The sequence below is a fragment of the Anomaloglossus baeobatrachus genome, chromosome 7, assembly GCF_048569485.1.
Source record: "Anomaloglossus baeobatrachus isolate aAnoBae1 chromosome 7, aAnoBae1.hap1, whole genome shotgun sequence".
Taxonomy (NCBI): domain Eukaryota; kingdom Metazoa; phylum Chordata; class Amphibia; order Anura; family Aromobatidae; genus Anomaloglossus; species Anomaloglossus baeobatrachus.
This window is the reverse complement of record NC_134359.1, coordinates 290,653,636-290,673,446: the sequence shown is the minus strand read 5'-3', so window position 1 is coordinate 290,673,446 and position 19,811 is coordinate 290,653,636. Positions and strand designations below refer to the sequence as shown.

Genomic DNA, 19,811 nt, shown 5'->3' with positions numbered 1-19,811 from the left:
GGCTTGAGGGGGCCCGGACCCGGGTTGGTGGACACTTTGATCTTTAAAAGGGGGGTATTTACAGGGAATAAGTTTGTGACGCCACCTGTGGGTTGTGGTAATGGGAGTACCGCCGCTGCTGTAAGGAGTACCGGGGCAGATGGAGTGAAGCAGCCTGATGGTAGTCCCTCCACAGGTAGGGATGGTCCCGGGCTCAGGGGTGTTGGTGTTTTTTTGGGAGCGCAGGGTGCAGGGGGAGCGAGGTACTCACTGTTGGTAGTCATGGCGCTGGATGAGGATTATAAAGGAGACACACACACTGCAAGTAAACCAAGTCCTCTGTGTGTCACAGTCACTGCCGGGAGCCCGTCCAGGTGTCCGCTCCCACCGGTATCACTTGATAGTCCGGAGCCCACCTCCGTGCACAATTTTAGTGTCTGTCTGTGGCTTGAAGCTGTTAGGGCCCCGCTCACTATGTGAAGTGTAGCTGTGCTCTTGAGGGCTGGCACTTGGGACTTCAGTGGGCTGCTTTTGGCTGGAAAACCCTGTCCCCTGCGTTGTGCTGATGCCCCCAATCTCTGAGCTCTGTGGGAAGGTCCCTGAAGTTCTCCTTTCTCTGTAGGTTAATTGCCAGGAGGTTGAATCGGCTCCTGACCTAGGGTCCTGTACCCCGTCGTGCTCAGTACCGGTCAGTTTCTTTTGGGCTTGCTGGTGCCGACAGTCATCCTAGACTATGTCTGTCGCACCCTTTTCATTGTCACTGCCATCGGTCCCCGACTCCTCTGGTCCCGGACCACCGTCTACGACCCAACCTCGGTCTAGCTCCCTGGGAGCTCACTCTCTCTTTGAGGGCTCTCACTCAACTCCTCTCCTCAACTGAACTGAACTAACTGACTCACTTCCCTCCCACCAGTCTGCCTGACCCCTAGATGGGTGGCCCTATTCCAGCCAGACCAACCCACTGGTGCGTCTGACAGGTCCTGATGTGAGGTGTTGATTGGGATTTGTGGTGCTGATGCTAGTGACACCGGTTTCTTAGGAACCTGGGACCATGGGGGGTAGGCCCTACACCCTGGGTAAGGATGCAGTACCCTGTGGCACCCTGATGTACTCAGGGGCGACACCTGTATTTTCCGAAACAACAGGGTGCCTCCTAAAGAGAATGCAGGTGGAAGAACATAATGGTGGGGATATAGAGAAATTATGGGGTCCTGCACCTGCGACCAGTACACAGCACAGGTTGGCGGCTGGAGTGGCGGAGGCCGTCAGAGCCGATCCAATAACCTAATTAAATCAATCTCCCTCCTGACGCGCTCCTCTCATTGTCTTCTAAGAGCCGGAAGAGAAGCAGCTTCATGTCTACAAGCTTTACAGTCTCCAAGACAGATTGCGGTAATAACACAGGATGGCAGCACGTCTTGCCAAGTTGAGCAGCGCTCCTGTCACAATAAATATCCTATTGCCTTAACAAGGAACACAAGATATTCACAGCGCCAAAATGTAACTGACATAATCTCCTTATTCTTTCCAAATTTAGCAGCGCGTGCCCTGAAGGAAATGTCCTTCTTATTAATCAGCTCAAGAAACTTCATTTGTATAAATGTCTCCTGGCACAAAGATTGCCACACCGAATACATAAAAAGGGCAACGCCACTCATTATAGACATATTATCACTGGTGCAGAAACTACAATAATACTGCCCCCTGTATATAGGAATATTACTGCTATAATACTGCCCCATGTAAGGAATATAACTACTATAATACTGTCCCTATGTACAAGAATATAACTACTATAATACTGCTCCTATGTACAGGAATATAACTGCTATAATACTGCCCCTATGTACAGGAATATAACTACTATAATACTGCTCCTATGTACAGGAATATAACTGCTATAATACTGCCCCCTATATACAAGAATATAACTACTATAATACTGCCCCTATGTACAAGAATATAACTACTATAATACTGCCCCCTATGCACAAGAATATAACTACTATAATACTGCCCCTATGTACAAGAATATAACTACTATAATACTGCCCCCTATGTACAAGGATATAACTACTATAATACTGCCTCCTATGTACAAGAATATAACTACTATAATACTGTCTCCTATGTACAAGAATATAACTACTATAATACTGCCCCTATGTACAAGAATATAACTACTATAATACTGCTCCTATTTACAAGAATATAACTGCTATAATACTGCTCCTATGTACAAGAATATAACTACTACAATACTGCCCCTATGTACAAGAATATAACTACTATAATACTGCCCCCTATGTACAGGAATATAACTACTATAATACTGCCCCTATGTACAAGAATATAACTACTATAATACTGCCCTCTATGTACAAGAATATAACTACTATAATACTACCCCTATGTACAAGAATATATCTACTATAATACTGCCCCTATGTACAAGAATATATCTACTATAATACTGCCTCCTATGTACAAGAATATAACTACTATAATACTGCCCCCTATGTACAAGAATATATCTACTATAATACTGCCTCCTATGTACAAGAATATAACTACTATAATACTGCCCCTATGTACAAGAATATAACTACTATAATACTGCCCCTATGTATAAGAATATAACTACTATAATACTGCCCCTATGTACAAGAATATAACTACTATAATACTGCCCCCTATGTACAAGAATATAACTACTATAATACTGCCCCTATGTACAAGAATATAACTACTATAATACTGCTCCCTATGTACAAGAATATAACTACTATAATACTGCCCCCTATGTACAAGAATATAACTACTATAATACTGCCCCTATGTACAAGAATATAACTACTATAATACTGCCCCCTATGTACAAGAATATAACTACTATAATACTGCCCCCTATGTACAAGAATATAACTACTATAATACTGCCCCTATGTACAAGAATATAACTACTATAATACTGCCCCTATGTACAAGAATATAACTACTATAATACTGCCCCCTATGTACAAGAATATAACTACTATAATACTGCCCCCTATGTACAAGAATATAACTACTATAATACTGCCCCCTATGTACAAGAATATAACTACTATAATACTGCCCCTATGTACAAGAATATAACTACTATAATACTGTCCCTATGAACAAGAATATAACTACTATAATACTGCCCCTATGTACAAGAATATAACTACTATAATACTGCCCCTATGTATAAGAATATAACTACTATAATACTGCCCCTATGTACAAGAATATAACTACTATAATACTGCCCCTATGTAGAAGAATATAACTACTATAATACTGCCCCCTATGTACAAGAATATAACTACTATAATACTGCCCCCTATGTACAAGAATATAACTACTATAATACTGCCCCTATGTATAAGAATATAACTACTATAATACTGCCCCTATGTACAAGAATATAACTACTATAATACTGCCCCTATGTAGAAGAATATAACTACTATAATACTGCCCCCTATGTACAAGAATATAACTACTATAATACTGCCCCCTATGTACAAGAATATAACTACTATAATACTGCCCCTATGTACAAGAATATAACTACTATAATACTGCCCCTATGTACAAGAATATAACTACTATAATACTGCCCCTATGTAAAGGAACCTGGAAGCTCTGGATGACCCTGTGGCAGCGGGTGTCATGGTGGATCCTTGCTATACAGTGAATCAGAGCCCGGAATCAGTGAGACAATCAGTGAAGTTTCGGCGCTGTCTATATTTGGCCCTTCCTTCTCTGCTGGGATTATTCGTTGCGCGCTCGGTCTATTCTAATACCAGCTATTTGCAGCCTTTACAATACTCCGGGGCATTAGACTCCAATTATCTTTCAATCTTCCTGGGAAAATTTGATGAGAGAAGCCTTGAGGTACAAACATGTTGATCTTTGAATTGGAGGACGCTCAGGAAATGAAAGCAGGAGGGATAATCGATCGCGATCCTGGATGAAGAATGGGCCCGAGCGCTCCCGCTAATGTCGGCCATTACTCTTTATCTGCTGTGCATTGTGGTTGGGGCTCTGCAGCTTTACAGATCAGACCTGGCCGCTCCTCGCTCAGTTCTACGCTGATTAATTATTAATTAGGAATCCACAATGTAGCGATGGCTCCCGGTTACTTTTAATTGTGTTTTTAACAATTGTCTAATTTACTGTTTTAATCAGACTTGCTTAATTACATCCTTAAAAAAAACAGCTCTTCAATTACACAATTAAAAAAAAACAGATTTATCCTGTAGTACCAACTATGACCACTAGTGGCAGCATTGTACAATTTAATTTGTATACCATGCAGGATAGTCAATGCGTCCACCATTTCTTACATGTAGAAAGTGCTCTAGATTGTGAGGAGTAGTACCGTCCTTCAACCACTAGGGGCTTGTCCAATACACAATTTACCTGAAATCTGTATGGGGAATCATCCGGTCTGAGAACAAGATTCCTGGGGTCCTTCAGAGGATAAATATAACCGTACTTGACAAGCAAATTCCCAAGATGTAGAGATTCTAAAAAAAACAACAACAATTTTTGAGTAACAGTTTAGAAAAGAAGGGGAAAAAAGAGGGGCTCAGGCACAACTCATGCTTGTACAGATGCAATGTAATGATAAAGATTGGAGGCGGGATCAGGCCACACCCATGAGGAGCGAGAAGTGGGCGTATTCAAAGTAATGAGGCAACACCCACGAGGGTTAGAAGTGGGAGTATTCAAAGTAAGGAGGCCATACCCACGAGAAAGTAGAAGTGGGTATATTCAAAGTAAAGAGGCCACCCCCACAAGGAGGTAGAAGTGGGTGTATTCAAAGTAACAAGGCCACACCCACAATTAAGTAGAAGTGGGCGTATTCAATGTAATGATAAAGATTGGAGGCATAACCAGGCCCACACCCACGAGGGGGCATTTTCAATGTAATGATAAAGATTGGAGGCAGGATGTGGCCACACCCATGAGGAGCTAGAAGTGTGCATATTCAAAGTAATGAGGCCACACCCATGAGAAGCTAGAAATGTGCGTATTCAAAGTAATGAGGCCACACCCATGATGAGCTAGAAATGTGCGTATTCAAAGTAATGAGGCCACACCCATGAGGAGATAGAAGTGGGCGTATTCAATATAAAGAGGCCACACCCTTAAGGAGGTAGAAGTGGGCATATTCAAAATAAAGAGGCCACACCCTTGAGGAGGTAGAAGTGGGCTTATTCAATGTAATGATAAAGATTAGAGGCAATATCAGGCCACACCTATGAAAAGCTAGAGTGAGCTTATTCAAAGCAATGAGGCCACACCCATGGGGAGGTAGAATTAGGTGTATTCAAAGTAACACGGCCACACCCACGAGGAGGCAAAAGGGGGCATGTTCAATTTTATAAGATTTGAGCCATAACCAGACCACTCCCATGAGAAGCTAGAAGTGGGTTATTCAATGTAATGATAAAGATTGGAGGTGGAACCAGGCCACACCCATGAGGAGCTAGATGTGGGAGTATTCAATGAAATCATAGAGCTTGGGGGCTGAACCAGGCCACACCCATGAGGAGCTAGATGTGGGAGTATTCAATGAAATCATAGAGCTTGGTGGCTGAACCAGGCCACACCCATGAGGAGCTAGATGTGGGAGTATTCAATGAAATCATAGCGCTTGGCGGCTGAACCAGGCCACACCCACGAGGAGTTAGAAGTGGGTGTATTTAATTAAATGAGGCCACACCCACGAGGAGCTAGAAAGACATTATGAGTCTTTGAAGCTCACAACTGAGGTTTTTGGGTTTGTTTTTTTTTGCTCCTATGCTATGGCTCACCTTATGGCTCATAGGGGTTACACTTTACTCAACTGGTCCCTTCTTTACAGACCTAACCTGGCTACTCATCTACCTACAGTTGCTGCTGGTAGCTGATCTACCAGCTGTGCCTAACAAAAGTGGTGGAAACCAGGAGCCAATATATTGTCCGGCACACCCAAGAGTGCACTAACACTGACACCATCCAGCCTGACTCATCAAGTAGACACATGGGACCTTAACCCCCTACCCCCATGGACCGATTAGTCCTTTACCCAGTGCTTTAACATGAAGCTCATGGACCCCGATCCAAAATCTACAACAGGGTCTCCAGCTTTCACGGGTCTTTAATACTATTGAATTTCTCTTATGGGCCAAAGGGTCCTTTGGAGCCCCTTAGGCTCCAGGGACGTGGGGCAGCAGTCCAATCCTTGCACTTTTGCCCCTAAACGGAGCCTTTCAATCATTGACATGAGGAGAACAAGAGAGTTTTTCAATCCTCATACAGGCAGGTTGAACTTGTAGGCCGTAATCCAAATGTCCTATCAGATTGTAGTATTTGGGTCAGACCCCTCCCCCACCCCCGCCAGATTAAATAACCCCCCCACTTCTGATAATTCTGTAATGGTTTATTATGGAGAATATTTCAGAACCGAGACAAAAGACAAAAATAATTATAAGTTAAAAATAAAAAAAAAAAAATGAAAAAAAAAAAAATCATTAATTAAGAATTAAAAGAAAAAAAAAACATAAAAAAATCCAGATAAATCCTGTGAGCGATTCTCCGTCTTTGTTGCAGCACATTAACGTCGTCTATCTCGTCCTCACTCATTTCATGCATAATTAAAAAGCCCCCGATGATGCAAGACTCCCTAATCTGTAATGGAACAGACATTAGTATCGCTGCTCGCTGATGCCAAGCTTTTTGTTTTCCCACACACAAAACGCGGAGACAGATGCTCGGCCCGAGCCTGCGCCATCACAAGCACCCTCATCCTCCTGCCAAAAGCTTCTGTATAAAAAAATGATAAAATTCTACATTTTAATCCTTAGATGAGATGTGGAGAGTGGGGGGCAAACGTATTCCCCCTTATGGTGCCTAATTTAGTCACTGAGGACAGGAGGGCATGATCTCTGATTCCGTCATCTGCCTCCTTTTTGTGACCCTCAAGGTGCCCACTACACCCTTGTGGGACTGGCGGTCCATGTACTGTGGAGGGGAGAATAGGGAGAATAGGGACAGCATAGGAGCCCTAATTGGTGAAAGTTGTGCTTATTGCATGGAGCAGTTGTGCAGTTTACCCCTGTAGTTTCATACTTCCTTTCTGCTCTTCTTTTTCCTCCCAGACCAGACTCCCAGCTTCTGACCTTGGACCTTTTCCTGAGCACGTCTCTGTCTGCTCCCTGAACCTTATACGTTACTTCCCGACTTCTGACCTCGGACCTCTTTCTGACCACGTCTCTGTCTGCTCCCTGAACTTTATACGTTACCTCCCACCTTCTGACCTCGGACATCTTCCTGACCACATCTCTGTCTGCTCCCTGAATCTTATATGTTACCTCCCGGCTTCTGACCTTGGACCTCTTCCTGACCACGTCTCTGTCTGCTCCCTGAACTTTATACGTTACCTCCCAGCTTCTGACCTCGGACCTCTTCCTGACCACGTCTCTGTCTACACCCTGAACCTTATATGTTACCTTCCGGCTTCTGACCTCAGACCTCTTCCTGACCACGTCTCTGTCTGCTCCCTGAACCTTATACGTTTCCTTCTGGCTTCTGACCTCGGACCTCTTCCTGACCACTGTCTAACTACCCTTCTATTCATATTGCTTGTAGTGTCTAGCATCATACCCAATCTGATTTTGCGATTTTGCCAAAACGTCCGTCCTCAGAGGAAACTTTAACCTAAATGTGCATTACTTTTCCCATAAATCCCATATATTGGACTGCGACATTGACAATATTCTGTTTATTTATCTAATTTTCCTAATTTTGCAGCTTCCGGCCCCGAGGACCGTGGAGCGCGAGGATCGGGATGTAAAGCCGCAGTCTATCACATTACACAGATCTCTGCAAATTAATTTCTCTGCCTTTTTATGCGTTCGAAGATGAAAGAAATTTCCAGAGGGAATAGATAAAGTGGAAAAAAAACAAACTGTGACCAGGAAAAGAAAAAAAAAAGAAGATGGGGCGGGCGAGGGGTCCCAGGGGTGCGGGAATTGTGGAAACGCTGTAAGTACTATGACTGTCATTTCTGGACCTGGGGAATTCTCTCTATTTATTCTGCACATAGTCCAAAAATGATTATTTCAGCACCGGTGCACATTGATCGGAAGGGTCTGTCTATACCAGGGTGCCCGTTATTAGAGACACACAGCGATGCTGCCATTGTGCTTCCCTAACCAGTGTGAACACACATGAATGCATAAACAAGTCTGTGTAGCATAGGAAGGCAGTATCCTGTATAGCAGACAGACTTTAAACCAACCCCTCCACCCTGGCACTGATAAGTGACCACACACTTGTCATGTATACTCATCCAAGCCCGATGTCCTCCTTCTGACACCTGCTGCCTCCTCCCCTGAAACTGGCATGGATAAAGGAGTACCGGAACGCCGGTATTATCGGAGATGATGCCAGATAGGGTGAGAGTATGTAATGCTCGCGGGATTAATGGACCCAGTGGACCACAAGGAGAACCCCTGGTTTACTCTTTAGTGGGAGGGGATTAACTACGTGCCTACCACGAGGTGGACACCAGGTACCACTCCCAGTGACCGGGACTGTGGGAACTGACACCAAGGACAGGTGACGGATACAGGAATAGACGGTAACAGGCAGGGTGACTGAAGCCGGCTGTGCAGGTGGGTACAGACAGGAATGGTGGGCACGACAGGGATAGACAGGTACAGAAGACATACACAGGACCTGACAACTAGCTAGGTAGCAGACTGGAACACTGACTAACTAAAAACGTTGCACAGGCACCTCCCCTAATGGGAGGGTGCCTTAAATACACAGTGCTTCTCAGCCATACGCTGGGAGTCAGTTCCTGGAAATAGCGCACCGGCCCTTTAAGAGGAGGGCCGGTGTGCGCATGCACCCCTTAGGGGCACTCCCGGGATATATGTGCAGCATGTACAGTGCCCGGGAGGTAAAGTAGACAGCAGCACACGTGGATGGTCGGGGGAGTGAGGGGGAGGACGCAACCCGGCCGGGGCAGTAAGTCGGCATCTCTGCAGGGACACCGGCGATACACAGTACATGACAAATCTGTAAACAGTTTTCAATAACATGGTGGTGGGTCACTTTAAATGATCTCTGCTCTACAGTAGACTGCCTTTCCTTGCTTCACAGACTTGTTTTAGGACCATAAATTACTTATTCTCTACTTTATGACCATCGATTTGACTAATTTCTATCTGGGTTACATACTATTACTTTTTAAAGACGTTGTGTGGCACACATTTTAAGACAGACAGGGGAACATAGACAAAAGGATATACACCAAGACCAAAGTTGCAGGCTACAAACGATAGGACTCGAGCAGCTTCCAGAAACTCCCTTCCTCCACGGTGGTCAGTTAAGAAATGGATTCTATAACCGGCATCAGGTGAAGGAACCTTCCTTCCTCCACAGTGGTCACTCCAGAAATTAATTCTATAACCAGGATCAGGTGAAGGAACCTCCCTCCCTCCATGGTGGTCAGTTCAGAAATGGATTCTATAACCAGCATCAGGTGAAGGCACCTTCCTTCCTCCACGGTGGTCAGTTCAGAAATTAATTCTATAACCGGCATCAGGTGAAGGAACCTTCTTTCCTCCACGGTGGTCAGTTCAGAAATGGATTCTATAACTGGCATCAGGTAAAGGAACCTTCCGTCCTCCACGATGGTCAGTTTAGAAATGAATTCTATAACTGGCATCACATGAAGGAGCCTTTTTTCCTCCACGGTAGTCAGTTCAGAAATGGATTCTATAACCGGCATCAGGTGAAGGAACCTTCCTTCCTCCACGGTGGTCAGTTCAGAAATGGATTCTATAACCAGCATCAGGTGAAGGAACTTTCCTTCCTCCACGGTGGGCAGTTCAGAAATGAATTCTATAACCGGCATCAGGTGAAGGAACCTTTCTTCCTCCATGGTGGTCAGTTCAGAAATGAATTCTATAACCGGCATCAAGTGAAGGAACCTTTTTTCCTTCATGGTGGTCAGTTCAGAAATGAATTCTATAACCGGCATCAGGTGAAGGAACCTTCCTCTCTCCACGGTGGTCAGTTCAGAAATGGATTCTATAACTGGCATCAGGTGAAGGCACCTTCCTTCCTCCACGGTGGTCAGTTCAGAAATGAATTCTATAACCGGCATCAGGTGAAGGAACCTTTCTTCCTCCACGGTGGTAAGTTCAGAAATGAATTCTGTAACTGGTATCAGGTGAAGGAACCTTCCGTCCTCCACGGTGGTCAGTTTAGAAATGAATTCTATAACTGGCATCACATGAAGGAGCCTTTTTTCCTCCACGGTGGTCAGTTCAGAAATGGATTCTATAACCGGCATCAGGTGAAGGAACCTTCCTCCCTCCACGGTGGTCAGTTTAGAAATGAATTCTATAACTGGCATCACATGAAGGAGCCTTTTTTCCTCCACGGTGGTCAGTTAAGAAATGGATTCTATAACCGGCATCAGGTGAAGGAACCTTCCTCCCTCCACGGTGGTCAGTTTAGAAATGAATTCTATAACTGGCATCACATGAAGGAGCCTTTTTTCCTCCACGGTGGTCAGTTCAGAAATGGATTCTATAACCGGCATCAGGTGAAGGAACCTTCCTCCCTCCACGGTGGTCAGTTTAGAAATGAATTCTATAACTGGCATCACATGAAGGAGCCTTTTTACCTCCACGGTGGTCAGTTCAGAAATGGATTCTATAACCGGCATCAGGTGAAGGAACCTTTCTTCCTCTACAGTGGTCAGTTCAGAAATAAATTTTATAACCGGCTTTAGGTGAAGGAAACTTTGTTCCTCTACAGTGGTCAGTTCAGAAATGAATTCTATAACTGGCATCAGGTGAAGAACCTTCCTTCCTCCACGGTGGTCAGTTCAGAAATTAATTCTATAACCGGCATCAGGTGAAGGAACCTTCCTTCCTCCACGCTGGTCAGTTCAGAAATGGATTCTATAACCAGCATCAGGTGAAGGAACCTTCCTTCCTCCGCAGTGGTCAGTTCAGAAATTAATTCTATAACTGGCATCAGGTGAAGGAACCTTTCTTCCTCCATGGTGGTCAGTTCAGAAATGAATTCTATAACCGTCATCAGGTGAAGGAACCTTTCTTCCTCCACGCTGGTCAGTTCAGAAATTAATTCTATAACTGGCATCAGGTGAAGGAACCTTCCGTCCTCCACAGTGGTCAGTTTAGAAATGAATTCTATAACTGGCATCACATGAAGGAGCCTTTCTTCCTCCACGGTGGTCAGTTCAGAAATAAATTCTATAACCGGCATCAGGTGAAGGAACCTTCCTCCCTTCCAAGTGGTCAGTTCAGAAATAAATTCTATTACCGGCTTTAGGTGAAGAAAACTTCCTCCCTCTACAGTGGTCAGTTCAGAAATGAATTCTATAACCGGCATCAGGTGAAGGAACCTTTCTTCTTCCACGGTGGTCAGTTTAGAAATTAATTCTATAACCAGCATCAGATGATGGGACATGTGACTATTTAAAGTGGAGGTGAGTGCTCATAAACTGGCTGTACCTGAGATTAGAGTAGAAAGGAAAGAGCATTTGTTCGTCTGTTGTTGATGTTTAAAAATTTTAACAGCATTGATGCCTTCATATTTTTTCCCGCCTATGGGACGCCCTCTTTACTTCTATTTCTAGCTCACTAGGGTATTTTATTTCATTGCGTTCCGACAAACCTAAAAATATACTAAAAAAAACCTCCATCTCGATTCATTGGTCTAGGCAGTAAAAACTAATTAAATGAGATACAATCCATGGACGAGAGTAGACTGGCAGCAATGCCCAAATCTTCGTAAGACGTTCTCCATAGGTAATGGCAGATGATAAGATATTACAGTCATCCTGAATACACTGACGGAGAGGGGGAAGGGGGGAAGGGACGGGAGGGGGGGAGGGGAGGGAGATGCAGCAGCTCAGGAAAAGTCTCTATTCTCTTAGCTAATGAGACGTTATGTAAGGCTCCTTGGCATTGACGAATGTTTGCTTTATGTAAAAATGAAGTAAGGACTGAATATGATAACGGCGCGAGGAGATACGATACACGGCTGATCCATCCTCAGGGACCATATGGAGTCATTAAGGTTCTCTGTTTTCCGCAATCTCTTCTTGCAGCGCCCCCTAGTGAATTGTGTGTGCAGTTTTAGCTCTTGCTGTCTAACACCAAGCCAGCCCTTTTGACTACTCTATCAGCACATGAGGCTACCTGGAGGTAAGTGTTCAAAAGGAAATTATTTCTGCTATACAACAGACTACCCTTCCATGCAGCACAGACTTGTTTTTAGAGGTAGCAGTTCTGCCGTGTTCTATTACGGTCAATCACTCACCTTCATCACTGATGGACAACTTCTGTATGAGCCACTCCACCACATCATTACCTGGAAGGAAGCACAAAGCAGTCAGTGTCCAGAAACATCAACCGATTCAATCATTAGAACATAACCCGATCCATAGTATATAAAAACCACCCAAAAGGTACAAGAGAAAAACCCGTAAGAAAATACATAAACACAATCACAAAAAGTAGTCACCGTACATTCTTGTACATAGGGGCAGTATTATAGTAGTTACATTCTTGTACATAGGGGCAGTATTATAGTAGTTATATTCTTGTACATAGGGGCAGTATTATAGTAGTTATATTCTTGTACATAGGGGCAGTATTATAGTAGTTATATTCTTGCATATAGGAGCAGTATTATAGTAGTTATATTCTTGTATATAGGGAGCAGTATTATAGTAGTTATATTCTTGTACATAGGGGCAATATTATAGTAGTTATATTCTTGTACATAGGGGGCAGTATTATAGTAGTTATATTCTTGTACATAGGGGCAGTATTATAGTAGTTATATTCTTGTACATAGGGGCAATATTATAGTAGTTATATTCTTGTACATAGGGGGCAGTATTATAGTAGTTATATTCTTATACATAGGGGCAGTATTATAGTAGTTATATTCTTGTACATAGGAGCAGTATTATAGTAGTTATATTCTTGTACATAGGGGCAATATTATAGTAGTTATATTCTTGTACATAGGGGGCAGTATTATAGTAGTTATATTCTTGTACATAGGGGCAATATTATAGTAGTTATATTCTTGTACATAGGGGGCAGTATTATAGTAGTTATATTCTTATACATAGGGGCAGTATTGTAGTACAGTAGTTATATTCTTGTACATAGGAGCAGTATTATAGTAGTTATATTCTTGTACATAGGGGCAATATTATAGTAGTTATATTCTTGTACATAGGGGCAATATTATAGTAGTTATATTCTTGTACATAGGGGGCAGTATTATAGTAGTTATATTCTTGTACATAGGGGCAATATTATAGTAGTTATATTCTTGTACATAGGGGGCAGTATTATAGTAGTTATATTCTTATACATAGGGGCAGTATTGTAGTACAGTAGTTATATTCTTGTACATAGGAGCAGTATTATAGTAGTTATATTCTTGTACATAGGGGCAATATTATAGTAGTTATATTCTTGTACATAGGGGGCAGTATTATAGTAGTTATATTCTTGTACATAGGGGGCAGTATTATAGTAGCTATATTCTTGTACATAGGGGCAGTATTATAGTAGTTATATTCTTATACATAGGGGCAGTATTATAGTAGTTATATTCTTGTACATAGGGGGCAGTATTATAGTAGCTATATTCTTGTACATAGGGGCAGTATTATAGTAGTTATATTCTTGTACATAGGGGCAGTATTATAGTAGTTAAATTCTTGTACATAGGGGGCAGTATTATAGTAGTTATATTCTTGTACATAGGGGGCAGTATTATAGTAGTTATATTCTTGTACATAGGGAGCAGTATTATAGTAGTTATATTCTTGTACATAGGGGGCAGTATTATAGTAGTTATATTCTTGTACATAGGGGCAGTATTATAGTAGTTATATTCTTGTACATAGGGGGCAGTATTATAGTAGTTATATTCTTATACATAGGGGTAGTATTGTAGTACAGTAGTTATATTCTTGTACATAGGGGCAGTATTATAGTAGTTATATTCTTATACATAGGGGCAGTATTATAGTAGTTATATTCTTGTACATAGGGGGCAGTATTATAGTAGTTATATTCTGATACATAGGGGCAGTATTGTAGTTGAGTAGTTATATTCTTGTACATAGGGGCAGTATTATAGTAGTTATATTCTTATACATAGGGGCAGTATTATAGTAGTTATATTCTTGTACATAGGGGGCAGTATTATAGTAGTTATATTCTTGTACATAGGGGCAGTATTATAGTAGTTATATTCTTGTACATAGGGAGCAGTATTATAGTAGTTATATTCTTGTACATAGGGGCAGTATTATAGTAGTTATATTCTTGTACATAGGAGCAGTATTATAGTAGTTATATTCTTGTACATAGGAGCAGTATTATAGTAGTTATATTCTTGTACATAGGAGCAGTATTATAGTAGTTATATTCCTGTACATAGGGGCAGTATTATAGTAGTTATATTCTTGTACATAGGAGCAGTATTATAGTAGTTATATTCTTGTAAATAGGAGCAGTATTATAGTAGTCATATTCTTGTACATAGGGGCAGTATTATAGTAGTTATATTCTTATACATAGGGGCAGTATTGTAGTTCAGTAGTTATATTCTTGTACATAGGGGCAGTATTATAGTAGTTATATTCTTATACATAGGGGCAGTATTATAGTAGTTATATTCTTGTACATAGGGGCAGTATTATAGTAGTTATATTCTTGTACATAGGGAGCAGTATTATAGTAGTTATATTCTTGTACATAGGGGCAGTATTATAGTAGTTATATTCTTGTACATAGGGGGCAGTATTATAGTAGTTATATTCTTGTACATAGGGGCAGTATTATAGTAGTTATATTCTTGTACATAGGGGCAGTATTATAGCAGTTATATTCTTGTACATAGCGGGCAGTATTATAGTAGTTATATTCTTGTACATAGGGGCAGTATTATAGTAGTTATATTCTTGTACATAGGGGGCAGTATTATAGTAGTTATATTCTTATACATAGGGGCAGTATTGTAGTTCAGTAGTTATATTCTTGTACATAGGGGCAGTATTATAGTAGTTATATTCTTATACATAGGGGCAGTATTATAGTAGTTATATTCTTGTACATAGGGGCAGTATTATAGTAGTTATATTCTTGTACATAGGGAGCAGTATTATAGTAGTTATATTCTTGTACATAGGGGCAGTATTATAGTAGTTATATTCTTGTACATAGGGGGCAGTATTATAGTAGTTATATTCTTGTACATAGGGGCAGTATTATAGTAGTTATATTCTTGTACATAGGGGCAGTATTATAGCAGTTATATTCTTGTACATAGCGGGCAGTATTATAGTAGTTATATTCTTGTACATAGGGGCAGTATTATAGTAGTTATATTCTTGCACATAGGGGGCAGTATTATAGTAGTTATATTCTTATACATAGGGGCAGTATTGTAGTACAGTAGTTATATTCTTGTAAATGGGGGGCAGTATTATAGTAGTTATATTCTTGTACATAGGGGGCACTATTATAGTAGTTATATTCTTGTACATAGGGAGCAGTATTATAGTAGTTATATTCTTGTACATAGGGAGCAGTATTATAGTAGTTATATTCTTGTACATAGGAGCAGTATTATAGTAGTTATATTCTTGTACATAGGAGCAGTATTATAGTAGTTATATTCTTGAACATAGGGGCAGTATTATAGTAGTTATATTCTTGTATATAGGAAGCAGTATTATAGTAGCTATATTCTTGCACATAGAGGCAGTATTATAGTAGTTATATTCTTGTACATAGGGGCAGTATTATAGTAGTTATATTCTTGTACATAGGGGGCAGTATTATAGTAGTTATAGTCTTGTACATAGGGGCAGTATTATAGTAGTTATATTCTTGTACATAGGGGGCAGTATTATAGTAGTTATATTCTTATACATAGGGGCAGTATTGTAGTACAGTAGTTATATTCTTGTAAATGGGGGGCAGTATTATAGTAGTTATATTCTTGTACAGAGGGGGCACTATTATAGTAGTTATATTCTTGTACATAGGGAGCAGTATTATAGTAGTTATATTCTTGTACATAGGGAGCAGTATTATAGTAGTTATATTCTTGTACATAGGAGCAGTATTATAGTAGTTATATTCTTGTACATAGGAGCAGTATTATAGTAGTTATATTCTTGAACATAGGGGCAGTATTATAGTAGTTATATTCTTGTATATAGGGAGCAGTATTATAGTAGCTATATTCTTGCACATAGAGGCAGTATTATAGTAGTTATATTCTTGTACATAGGGGCAGTATTATAGTAGTTATATTCTTGTACATAGGGGGCAGTATTATAGTAGTTATAGTCTTGTACATAGGGAGCAGTATTGTAGTAATGTTCTTGTACATAGGGGGCAGTATTATAGTAGTTATAGTCTTTTACATAGGGGCAAGATTATAGTAGTTTTATTCCTGTACATAGGGGGCAGTATTATAATAGTTATATTCTTGTACATAGGAGCAGTATTATAGTAGTTATAGTCTTGTATATAGGGAGCAGTATTATAGTAGTTATGTTCTTGTACATAGGGGCAGTATTATAGTAGTTATATTCTTGTACATAGGGGCAGTATTATAGTAGTTATATTCTTGTACATAGGAGCAGTATTATAGTAGTTATAGTCATGTACATAGGAGCAGTATTATAGTAGTTATATTCTTGTACATAGGGAGCAGTATTATAGTAGTTATATTCTTGTGCATAGAGGCAGTATTATAGTAGTTATATTCTTGTACATAGGGGCAGTATTATAGTAGTTATATTCTTGTACATAGGGGCAGTATTATAGTAGTTATATTCTTGTACATATGGAGCAGTATTATAGTAGTTATATTCTTGTACATAGGGAGCAGTATTATAGTAGTTATATTCTTGTGCATAGGGGCAGTATTATAGTAGTTATATTCTTGTACATAGGGGCAGTATTATAGTAGTTATATTCTTGTACATAGGGGCAGTATTATAGTAGTTATATTCTTGTACATAGGGGCAGTATTATAGTAGTTATATTCTTGTACATAGGAGCAGTATTATAGTAGTTAGATTCTTGTACATACAGGACGGTATTATAGTAGTTATATTCTTCTACATAGGGGCAGTATTATAGTAGTTATATTCTTGTACATAGGGGCAGTATTATAGTAGTTATATTCTTCTACATAGGGGCAGTATTATAGTAGTTATATTCTTGTACATAGGGGCAGTATTATAGTAGTTATATTCTTGTACATAAGGGCAGTATTATAGTAGTTATATTCTTCTATATAGGGGCAGTATTATAGCAGTTATATTCTTGTACATAGGGGGCAGTATTATAGTAGTTATATTCTTGTACATAGGAGCGGTATTATAGTAGTTATATTCTTGTACATAGGGGCGGTATTATAGTAGTTATATTCTTGTACATAGGAGCAGTATTATAGTAGTTAGATTCTTGTACATATGGGCAGTATTATAGTAGTTATATTCTTGTACATAGGAGCAGTATTATAGTAGTTATATTCTTGTACATAGGGGCAGTATTATAGTAGTTATATTCTTGTGCATAGAGGCAGTATTATAGTAGTTATATTCTTGTACATAGGGGCAGTATTATAGTAGTTATATTCTTGTACATAGGGGCAGTATTATAGTAGTTATATTCTTGTACATATGGAGCAGTATTATAGTAGTTATATTCTTGTACATAGGGAGCAGTATTATAGTAGTTATATTCTTGTGCATAGGGGCAGTATTATAGTAGTTATATTCTTGTACATAGGGGCAGTATTATAGTAGTTATATTCTTGTACATAGGGGCAGTATTATAGTAGTTATATTCTTGTACATAGGGGCAGTATTATAGTAGTTATATTCTTGTACATAGGAGCAGTATTATAGTAGTTAGATTCTTGTACATACAGGACGGTATTATAGTAGTTATATTCTTCTACATAGGGGCAGTATTATAGTAGTTATATTCTTGTACATAGGGGCAGTATTATAGTAGTTATATTCTTCTACATAGGGGCAGTATTATAGTAGTTATATTCTTCTACATAGGGGCAGTATTATAGTAGTTATATTCTTGTACATAGGGGCAGTATTATAGTAGTTATATTCTTCTATATAGGGGCAGTATTATAGCAGTTATATTCTTGTACATAGGGGGCAGTATTATAGTAGTTATATTCTTGTACATAGGAGCGGTATTATAGTAGTTATATTCTTGTACATAGGGGCGGTATTATAGTAGTTATATTCTTGTACATAGGAGCAGTATTATAGTAGTTAGATTCTTGTACATAGGGGCAGTATTATAGTAGTTATATTCTTGTACATAGGGGCAGTATTATAGTAGTTATATTCTTGTACATAGGGGCAGTATTATAGTAGTTATATTCTTGTACATAGGGGCAGTATTATAGTAGTTATATTCTTGTGCATAGAGGCAGTATTATAGTAGTTATATTCTTGTACATGGGGAGAAGTATTATAGTAGTTATATTCTTGTACATAGGGGCAGTATTATAGTAGTTATATTCTTGTACATAGGGGCAGTATTATAGTAGTTATATTCTTGTACATATGGAGCAGTATTATAGTAGTTATATTCTTGTACATAGGGAGCAGTAATATAGTAGTTATATTCTTGTGCATAGGGGCAGTATTATAGTAGTTATATTCTTGTACATAGGGGCAGTATTATAGTAGTTATATTCTTGTACATAGGGGCAGTATTATAGTAGTTATATTCTTGTACATAGGGGCAGTATTATAGTAGTTATATTCTTGTACATAGGAGCAGTATTATAGTAGTTAGATTCTTGTACATAGGAGCAGTATTATAGTAGTTATATTCTTGTACATAGGAGCAGTATTATAGTAGTTAGATTCTTGTACATACAGGACGGTATTATAGTAGTTATATTCTTCTACATAGGGGCAGTATTAAAGTAGTTATATTCTTGTACATAGGGGCAGTATTATAGTAGTTATATTCTTCTACATAGGGGCAGTATTATAGTAGTTATATTCTTCTACATAGGGGCAGTATTATAGTAGTTATATTCTTCTATATAGGGGCAGTATTATAGCAGTTATATTCTTGTACATAGGGGGCAGTATTATAGTAGTTATATTCTTGTACATAGGAGCAGTATTATAGTAGTTAGATTCTTGTACATAGGGGCGGTATTATAGTAGTTATATTCTTGTACATAGGAGCAGTATTATAGTAGTTAGATTCTTGTACATAGGGGCGGTTTTATAGTAGTTATATTTTTGTACATAGGAGCAGTATTATAGTAGTTAGATTCTTGTACATAGGGGCAGTATTATAGTAGTTATATTCTTGTACATAGGAGCAGCATTAAAGTAGTTAGATTCTTGTACATAGGGGCGGTATTACAGTAGTTATATTCTTGTACATAGGGGCAGTATTATAGTAGTTATATTCTTCTACATAGGGGCAGTATTATAGTAGTTATATTCTTCTACATAGGGGCAGTATTATAGCAGTTATATTCTTGTACATAGGGGCAGTATTATAGTAGTTATATTCTTGTACATAGGGGCAGTATTATAGTAGTTATATTCTTCTTCATAGGGGCAGTATTATAGTAGTTATATTCTTGTACATAGGGGCGGTATTATAGTAGTTACATTCTTGTACATTTTATCCCTTTACCATTTAACT

At 39.5% G+C, this 19,811-nt stretch overlaps 1 protein-coding gene across 3 annotated transcripts in view; it reads right to left on the bottom strand.

The window, feature by feature from the left end:
- RGS11 (regulator of G protein signaling 11) overlaps nucleotides 1-19,811 on the bottom strand; it is an 88,619-nt gene that overhangs the window by 43,116 nt on the left and 25,692 nt on the right. For all 3 annotated transcript variants that reach the window (XM_075318407.1, XM_075318408.1, XM_075318409.1), the window contains exons 3-4: nucleotides 12,370-12,420; nucleotides 4,432-4,538 (exon numbers count right to left, since the gene is read on the bottom strand). In XM_075318407.1, the coding sequence (XP_075174522.1) occupies nucleotides 4,432-4,538; nucleotides 12,370-12,420 (158 nt within the window). The remainder of the gene's footprint in view (nucleotides 1-4,431; nucleotides 4,539-12,369; nucleotides 12,421-19,811) is intronic.